General features: G+C 43.7%; 1 protein-coding gene across 1 annotated transcript; it reads left to right on the plus strand.

Annotated features, from left to right (window-relative positions):
- Positions 1 to 339: 339 nt before the first annotated feature.
- Positions 340 to 8,867, plus strand: VHL (von Hippel-Lindau tumor suppressor). Its single transcript, XM_042910748.1, has 3 exons — positions 340 to 745; positions 3,029 to 3,151; positions 6,545 to 8,867. The coding sequence occupies exons 1-3, from the start codon at positions 406 to 408 to the stop codon at positions 6,736 to 6,738; spliced, it is 657 nt and encodes a 218-aa protein (XP_042766682.1). The 5' UTR covers positions 340 to 405; the 3' UTR covers positions 6,739 to 8,867.
- The last annotated feature ends 1,189 nt before the right edge of the window (positions 8,868 to 10,056 follow it).

Genomic DNA, 10,056 nt, shown 5'->3' on the forward strand with positions numbered 1-10,056 from the left:
ACAAAACAAACGAGAAAATTATTAAATAAATAATAGCGCATTTGGTAGGGAGAATATGGCAAAAACCATGAAGGTCTTAGAATAAATGAAGCTAAGGAAATGCTGTGTCAAAAACTTAGCGGTGCGAAAAAAGAATCCACTTTACAGAGGAAACCGTGGACGAGGTGGCCCAGCGTCAGCCTCTGCCTCCTGAATGCTCGGTTTCTGTGGCTGGAGGTTCCACCTGCGCTTGCGCACAGTCTCAAGTCGGCCATTTCTGCGAGCATCTTCCACAACCGACCGAGAGCGCGCAGAAACAGCACGCACGCTTGCGGGGACGCGCACGCACGCGCGCCGCGCCCCACCCCGTACGGCCCCACAAATCCCGAGGCGGCGAGGCCGGGGTTGTCTAGGCTCCGGGAGGTAATGCCCCGGAAGGCAGGGAACTTGGAAGAGGCCGAGGCCGGTGTGGAGGAGGTGGACGCGGAGGAGGTGGGCCCTGAAGAGTACGGCGGGGAGGAGTCGGGCGCCGAGGAGTCTGGCCCGGAAGTGTCTGACCTCGAGGAGCCGGGCGCCGAGGAGGAGATGGAGGCTGGGCAGCCGCGACCGGTGCTACGCTCAGTGAACTCTTGCGAGCCGTCTCAGGTCATCTTCTGCAACCGCAGTCCGCGCGTCGTGCTGCCGGTGTGGCTCAACTTCGACGGCGAGCCGCAGCCGTACCCGACACTGCCGCCCGGCACGGGCCGCCGCATCCATAGCTACCGAGGTAGGTGAGCCGGGGTCGCCCTGGCCCGGGCCGGCCCAGCCCGGTCGCGCCTCCTGCTTTGTCCCGGGGCGCAGCGAACGCCTGCTGGTGCCCCAGAGAGGTTGTGACAGATCCAGGTTGACGCTGCTACTAGGTGGCAGCTAATTCTTTCTTATAGGACTGAGTAATTTGCATCGGAGGTGGCTTTTCCCCCTTACACGTATATTTACCCCTAAAAGTGCTCCGTACCTAATGCCCGTTTGTTCATTACGTCTCTGAGAGAATCTCACATTCCCGAGTGTCCCCAGTGGGCCAGGTCCGCGTTAGGTCCCTGCCCTTCATGGAGAACACAGTCCAGTCGGGGAGACAGATGCATGCATAAACAGATGAGAACAAGGCAGTGTCACAGTTGCTGCAGGAGGAACGGAGCACAGCGGCCCGTGGGAGCTTGGAGCAGGCACCTAGCTCAGTGAAGGGAAGGGGTGTGTAAGTTTCAGTTAAGGACAGCTTTCCAATGGATCGTTTTGCCTTGAGAGTACGCGGTAATGTTTCTCAGACCTTTACTCCAAATTTCCCCTGATATTAAAGAAGGGAGAACACAGTTCTTCCAGGGATCAACATTTCTGTAGTCTTCTATTTTATCTAGGAAATTGTGTGAAATTTTGTTTTTTTCATCTAAAATTTGTCTGTGCTTGAGTTAACATAAATTTTTTTTAGAGAATCTTTTTTTTATTTTAAGTTTTATTTATTTTGAGAGAGGGGGTGGAGAGAGAGGGGGGCAGACCATGACCTGAGCCAACAAAACCTAGAGTCTGCCCCTCAACTGACTGGACCACCCAGGCGCCCCTTAATATAAACTTTTTAAAAATTACTTACCATGAGGGGCGCCCGGTTGGCTCAGTAGATTAAGCATCCCACTCCCAGCTCAGGTCATGATCTCACAGGTCCGTGGGTTCAAGCCCCCCATCGGGCTCTGTGCTGACAGCTCAGAGCCTGGAGCCTGCCTCAAGTTCTGTGTCTCTCTCTCTGCCCCTCCCCCACTCACGCTCCGTCTCTCTGCCTTTCAAAAATAAATAAACAATAAAAAAAAATGACTTACTGTGTGAATGTACTTAATGGCACTGAACAGTACACTTAAAATGGTTAAAATGGTCAATTTTATGTAAGTTTTACTATAATAAAATTTTTTTTTACCAGTTTACATTTCTTAAAATTTCCCACCAAATCTTCAAGTACATTTGTGTCCCAGGAACACATTCAGACATGCTTTCCACCTGCCTTAAACAGAATGTTAGTCCTAGGGAAGGGGGGGGGGGTTGCCTTCTCTCTCTCTCTCTCTCTCTCTCTCTCTGTTTCTGTCTCTCTCTCTTTTTGCATATGATGTATTTGTTTCTAAATTCACGTATACCTTACATACAGTAAAACGCACAGATCTTAGAGATTGATGCATTTTTTTTTTTTTTTTTTTTTTTTTTTTTTTTTTTTATTTTTTTTTTTTTTATTTTTATAACATTTATTTATTTTTGAGACAGAGAGAGAGACAGAGCATGAACGGGGGAGGGGCAGAGAGAGAGGGAGACACAGAATCCGAAGCAGGCTCCAGGCTCTGAGCTGTCAGCCCAGAGCCCGACGCGGGGCTCGAACTCACAGACCGTGAGATTGTGACCTGAGCTGAAGTCGGACGCTCAACCGACTGAGCCACCCAGGCGCCCCGAGATTGATGCATTTTTGACAAATACGACACCTAGATCAAACTATAGGTTAAAACATTTCCATCACTCCAGGAAGTTCCTTCCTGCCCCTTTCCACTCAGTCCCCTCCCTTTCAGAGGCAACCATTCTTTTGATTTTTCACACCATAAATTAGTTTGGTCTATTCGTACAGAATGTACCTTTTTCTGTGTGGCTTCCATTTCTGAACATGATCTTTTTGCATCTTCTTGTTCTTGAGAAGCACAGATGTAAAGAGTTGTTGAAGTTCTTTTAGTTTGCAGTGTTGGGTGTGATTCGCAATGCATGTGTTTGCTTTTTGACCACGATAGCAGAAAGGGTGCTGTATTTGAAGCCTCAAGTATCTGCTCTTTTTCCCTTACTGTCCTCGTTGCCTTGAGCAAGTCCCTTGGCTTTTTCAGATCTATTTGCTCATCTGTAAATAGATCTGTTGTGAGGACTGAGTAAGGTAATATTACTGGGAGGGCTTAGTAAAATATTTAAGCAGCGTGGGAGGCAAGGACTTCAGGGTCAATCCAGGAAGATGAAGGAAATGGGTGTGTGGCTACATAACAGCCTCTTCTTGTTTTAACAGGTCACCTTTGGCTTTTCCGAGATGCAGGAACATATGATGGGCTTCTGGTTAACCAAACTGAACTATTTGTGCCATCTCTCAATGTTGATGGACAGCCTATTTTTGCCAACATCACACTGCCAGGTACTGATGTTCTATCTTACTTTATAAAAAGATAAGGCTGGGGGTGCCTGGCTGGGCTCAGTGGGTAAAACATGTGATTCTTGATGTCAGCATCGTGAATTCAAGCCCCACATTGACCATAGATCCTACTTAAAAATGAATAAATAATTATTTAATTAAAAATGATAAATCAAAAGATAAGGCTGTTGGAATAAGTAGAGAATAAGCAACTTGAAGGATCCAAACCTTTATTGGTTTTTGCTGGATGCTAGTCAAGTTATCCAACCTTTCTGTGTCCTTTTCTCCACTATAAATAAAATGGAACTAATTTATTTGTATCTTCTATATTGAACAAAGATGTGGTTGCTCAGAAGCTCTTTGGGCTTGTCAGAAATGAGCTGAATTAAAATACCTGATTGTCAGGGTACCTGGCTGGTTCAGTCGGTAGAGCATGTGACTCTTGATCTCAGGGTTGTGAGTTCACGCCTCACATTGGGAGTAGAGATTACTTACAAAATTTAATAAATAAGTAAAATATCTCATGTAATTATGAATACATTTTCGTTTCCCTGGCCTTAGAGCAGAATTATGCCCTAGAGTCTTAGAGAAGAATAAAGTATAGAGAATGAGATATCATGGCTTCTAGTGTTGTATCTTTTTTTTTTTCTTTTTTTTCTGAGAGTGTGAGAGAGTGTGCCTGTGAGTAGAGGAGGGTCAGAGGGAGAGGGAGAGAGAGGATCTTGAGCAGGCTGTACGCCATGAGATCATGACCTGAGTGGAAATCAAGAGTTGGACACTTAACTGAGCTGCCTGGGCATCCCTAGTGTTGTACCTTTTAATGTTATTTAACCCACTCAAGCTCACAGTGCCAATCAGGGGTTAAAAACAACACACCAAATTGAATGTTAATATCATGGTTTACGATTTGTTTAAAACTCATTTGATTTTAAATAGAAAATGACCTATGACCCAGTAATTGCACTACTAGGTATTTATCCAAGGGATACAGGTGTGCTGTTTCAAAGGGGGCACATGCACCCCCATGTTCATAGCAGCACTGTCGACAATAGCCAAAGTATGGAAAGAGCCCAAATGTCCATCGATGGATGAATGGATAAAGAAGATGCGGTATATGTATATAATGGAGTGTTCCTCGGCAATCAAAAAGAATGAACTCTTGCCATTTGCAACTATGTGGATGGAACTAGAGGGTATTATGCTAAGCGAAATTAGTCAGAGAATGACAAATATCATATGACTTCACTCATATGAGGACTTTAAGACACAGAACAGATGAACACAAGGGAAGGGAAGCAAAAATAATATAAAAACAGGGAGGGGGACGAAACAGAAGAGACTCTTAAATATGGAGAACAAACAGAGGGTTACTGGAGGGGTTGTGGGAGGGGGGATGGGCTAAATGGGTAAGGGGTATTAAGGAATCTACTCCTGAAATCATTGTTGTACTATATGCTAACTAACTTGGATGCAAATTAAAAAAACAAAAACAAAACTCGATTGATTTTATTAGGTTGAACCCAAACAAACTATTCTAGTGGGTTAAAAAACTCCAAATACTGGGGCACCTGGCTACCTCATTTGGTGGAGCATGCGACTCTTGATCTCGGGGTTGTGAGTTCAAGCGCCATGTTAGGTGTAAAGATGATTTTAAAATAAAATATTAAACACCCAAATACATGTAGCTTCATAAGGTTCAAACTGATATGTATGTATAGATCCTATCTTAAGGAAGTAGGTGTATAAAAATTGGTAAGTTAAATTGATAAATGTAGTAAATTTTGCCTTATAGGATACCCTTACAGTGTCAGTTTCCCAGTGAGCTTAAAATAGAATTGGAGGGGTACCTGGGTGGATCAGTCAGTTAAGCATCTGACTCTTGATTTAAGGTCTGGGTTTGTGAGATTGAGCCCCGCATTGGGCTCTACGCTGACAGTGCGGAGCCTGCTTAGAATTTTCTCTCTCTGCCCCTCTCCTGCTTGTGTGCTTGCTCTCTCTCTCTCTCTCTCTCTCTCTCCCTTTGTCAAAATAAAAAAATAGACTAAAAATAATAAAAAATACAAATAAAATCTTAAGAATTTTTTAATGTTTATTAATTTTTGAGAGAGAGACAGTGCGAGCTCAGGAGGGGCAGAGGGAGGGAGACACAGAATCCGAAGCAGGCTGCAGGCTCCGAGCTGTCAGCACAGAGCCTGATGTGGGCTCAAACCCACAAACCAGGAAGTCATGACCTGAGCCGAAGTCAGTTGCTTAACTGACTGAGCCACCCAGGCGCCCCCCAAAAGTAGAAATAAAATATACTTGGAGTTCCTCAAATCCAGTTACAGACTGTTTGGTTATCTGTTGCTGTGTGAGAGCTACCCCAGAATAACAACCACCTTTTTATTTGTTCATAATTCTACAGTCTGGGCTGAGATCAGCGAGGGGGGTTTCTGCTCACTGGTGGTGGTTGGTGTGGCTGACTTCTGCTGGCAGGTTGGCAAGAGGTTGAGCCTCTCTTCCATGCTTTCTCAGGGCATGACCCTCTTTGTGTGGTGTCTCCTGCCGGGTGGCTTGGGACTCCTGAGAGCATAAAAGCAGGAGTTGCCAGGGCTTCTTTTTTTTTTTTAATTTTTAAAAACTAAACAATTTTTAATTTAATCTAATTAATATATTTTTAAAAGTTTGTTTACTTATCTTGAGAGCAGCGGGGGAGGGACAGAGAGAGGAGAGAGAGAGAATCCCAAGCAGACTCCATGCTGTCAGTGTACAGCCCAACACGGGGCTTGATCTCATTTACTGTGAGAGCATGACTTGAGCGGAAATCAAGAGCCGGACACTCAACTGACTGAGCCACCCAGGCACCTCTTAATTTTTTATTGGAGTGTGAGCAGGGGAGAGGGGAAGAGGGAGAGGGAGAGGGAGAGGGAGAGGGAGAGGGAGAGGGAGAGGGAGAGGGAGAGGGAGAGGGAGAGAGAGAGAGAGAGAGAGAGAGAGAGAGAGGACCTTAAGTGGATCCACACTCAGTGCAGAGTCTGATGCAGGGCACAGTCCCACAGCCCTGGGATTGTGACGCTCAACTGACTGAGCCTCCCAGGTGCCCTTAAGTTGCCAGGGCTACTTAAAGCTTAGGTTCAGAATTGGCACAATGTCATGTCACCCACGTTCAATTAATTAAAGCACATCACAAGCCCAGCCCTCTTATAAGGGGAAGTTATACAAGGTCATGCATACCATGAGATGTCCATTAGGGCCATCACATTCCCCTCTGCCACAACACATGTACTCAATTTTTTTTCCTCCAAAGTGAGGTGCTTCTATAGTAAGTGGAATTGCTATGGTTGGCAAAGCGTCTTGCTCATTTCTTGTCCCAAGGCCCGAATCTGCTGCTGAGGTTTTGGTTTTCTGCATTTACAGTGTATACTCTGAAAGAGCGGTGCCTCCAGGTTGTCCGAAGCCTAGTCAAGCCTGAGAATTACAGGAGACTGGACATCGTGAGATCACTCTATGAAGATCTGGAAGACCATCCGAATGTAAGGAAAGACCTGGAGCGGCTGACACAGGAGCATATTGAAAACCAGCGGATGGAAGGGGAGACTGAAATGAAATGAAACGAAACTGAAATGAAATTTGCACTCCTGAGTCTCGGCCTTAGATGGTACTGACTAGTCTTGATCTACATTTAGGACTGGTCACTTATTCTCAGATTCAAGGTGTCTCATTCCCGGATGGAAAAATCCTCCATTGCTTAAAGGAAAGTTAACTGACTTCACTAGGCATTGTGATGTTTAGGGGCAAATGTCACAAAATGTAATTTAATGCCTGCCCTTTCTAGAAGTATTCAAGTATTCATCAAGTAGTTGCATTTTTGCCTCCTAGTAAGTCAGGAAAGTTTGTATGTAAGGACTTTTGTGTAAGTGCTTCAATGAGAATTGCAGCATACTCTAAAATTGTAAGAAAGCAGTGGCATCTGCTTTTAATTGCTGTGCTGTGGTTGGTGACGTGTCAGCCTCCCACTTGGAGAAGACAGACATGTCCTTGAGGCAGGGACAAGTCTGTCTTCTCTTTGAGACCCCAGTGCCTCACACATTATGAGCCTTCAGTCAGTGTTTGTTGAATGAACAAACCAGTGGATACTTTGGTAGAAAGTGTTTGGAAGTTTTGCCCTTTTTTGGGGGGTGGGGAGGTGGGACCTTACAGTGTATACCATAAACAAATGTTTTAAAGGGAATTACTTTTATAGAAAGCACTTTTTATAACTTTCTAAATTTTGTGCTTTTCTCTGTCCGCTGTTGTTGCAGTGCTCTTTTATTTGTTTCTAAACCAGGATTAGCTTTGTGGTGATCACTTTTTTTAAACTTGACAGCTGAACTGAAGATAGGAGAAAATAGCTGTCCTCTTAATTCTAGTATTAAGGAGCTACTGCTGTACTGCAAATAGGTTTTTGCCAAGTGTGGATATTTCTGTTACTTTTTGTAAATCCATTACATTTCTGTTTGGCTTAGCATTTTTTTTTTTTTTTAATGCTGCCAGCATCTTAACCAGGGGCCAGTGGTTTTGGGTGCTGGGGACCACTGAGGAGAGCCACTCTTGGGTTCATGTGGACTCACGAGGCTGCCTGGTTTAGCATTTTTCATCAGGCAGGAACTGGTGAGACTTTGCACCTGGCTGGAAGAGAGGTGGAGGAAGGAAGCCCTCCATCTCTGGGATTACTCACAACACAGAATGGATTCCTGGAGTAGCTAAGAATGTTTTATAGTTTTATAAATGTACAAATCCTTTCTTATAGGCTGGACTTAAATTGATTAATTCAAATGCAATAGTTCTATCAGTCTGATTTTTTTTTTGGTAACTAATAGTTTAAAAAAAAAAAAAAATCCCCCCAGTAGAGAACATTTTGGTAAAGACAGTAAAGTAAAAGGAAAAAAAAAAAAAGATCACTGTAGATAAATTACTTGAATACAACCACTAAACATTTTGAACTTTTAGCCTCTTTAGGGCATCTTGTGGTTGGTTTGGTTTTACGTAGTTAAAATCATACTGAATATACAGTTTTGTATTCTACCTTCTCAGTTAAAACTTTATAACTTAAATATTTTCCCATGGTATTATAAGCTCTTTTCAGACATTAGTGCGGTCTTCCTTTTGTAAACAGTGGGATATTTCTTGGCATCTCTAGTTCCTGTACTAACCTTTGAGCACAATTTCTGTGCTCTGAAATCAGCATGAACAAGACAATGCTCCACAGTTTCCCCTAGACTTTGTTTCACCTAATCTTAAGCCCCTCTTTCAACATTGAACAAATCGATTAGCTTTTGTTTCTTAAACGCACTGTAGCACTCATTCAGTGACACACCTCTCAGTGTCTACCGTGTTACGAGTTGTTGGGTGGGAAGAAAGAAATCCTGGGGAGCTGGTAGCAGTACATATTTGAGGGTGGGATGGGATGGGGGATGTAAGGACGTAAGGATTAGTTCAATGTTGGTTGTTTTTTTTTTTAAACCTGTCTTTGTCCAAATGAAATTCGTGTTTCTCTTGTGAAACCATGTAGATTGAGTACTGTGTTGTTTTGTGTGTTGTCCAGGAGGATTAAAAACCTGTAGCATGAATAATATGTTTTTCATTTGAAATCTTATGACTGTATCAAATGTATTGCTCTTAAGAGACTGTGATGTTTTCCTATTTTGAGTTAAAAAAAACTGTTCTTTAATACATTAAATGGTGCTGAGTAAAGAAAATAGGTGGGGTGTGTCTCAGTGTTACTTCAAACAGGCTCTGTTGTGAGAACTGTGTTTCTTTAAAGACTTGAAGTGGGGAGGGGCATTGAAAATACAAGCACCTGTCTTCATGCTCAGTCCCTTTTCTTTTGTTTTTATTATTTATTTTTATTTTTTAAATTTCCTTAAGTAATCTCTACACCCAATATGGGGCTCGAAGATCAAGATCAACCCCAAGACCAAGAGTCACATGCTCTACTGAGCCAGCCAGGCCACCCACCCTGGTTTTATGTATGTATGTGTTTGATATTTAATTTTTCTTTCTTTTCTTTTTCACCGTGTTTTATTTATTTATTTTTAATTTTTATTTGCTTATTTTTTCTTAAGTAGGCTTCGTTCCCAGTGGGGATCCCAACATGGGGCTTGAACTCACGACCCTGAGATCAAGACCTGAGCTGAGAGGTGCCTGGGTGGCACAGTCGGTTAAGCATCCAACTCTTGATTTTGGCTCAGGTCTTGATCTCACAGTTGTGAGATCGAGCCCCAAGTTGGGCTCCACACTGAGCATGGATCCTACTTGGGATTCTCTGTCTCCTTCTCTCTCTCTGCCCCTCCCCGACTTGTGCTTTCTTTCTCAAAATAAATAAACATTAAAAAAGAAGACCTGATTTGAGATCAAGAGTTGATGCTTAACCCTTAACTGACTGAGCCACCCAGGTGCCCCTTGCCATTTTTTTAATATTTATTTTTGTGAGAGCATGAGTGGGGAAGGGTCAGAGAGAGAAGGAGACGGAGAATCCCAAGCAGGCTCTGTGCTGTCAGCACAGAGCCCAATGCAGGGTTCCAACCCACTGCGAGATCATGACCTGAGCCAAAGCCAAGAGTCAGACACTCAGCCGACTGAGCCACCCAGGTGCCCCCACCATGTTTTTTATTTTTTCTAATTTTCAAAAAAAATGTTTATTTTTGAGAGAGAGTGTGAGCAGGAGACAGAGAGAGAGAGAGGGAGACAGAGAATCTGAAGCAGGCTCCAGGCTCTGAGCTGTAAGCACAGAGCCCGACACGGGGCTCGAACCCACGAACCAGGAGATCATGACCTGAGCCAAATTTGGGCTCTTAACTGACTGAGCCACCCAGGCAGCCCCTCCCCCCCACCGTGTTTTATTTTATTTTTTTCAAAACACTTTCTTTTAGCTTTATTTTTCATGTAAA

This window comes from Panthera leo, chromosome A2, assembly GCF_018350215.1.
Source record: "Panthera leo isolate Ple1 chromosome A2, P.leo_Ple1_pat1.1, whole genome shotgun sequence".
NCBI classification, from domain to species: domain Eukaryota; kingdom Metazoa; phylum Chordata; class Mammalia; order Carnivora; family Felidae; genus Panthera; species Panthera leo.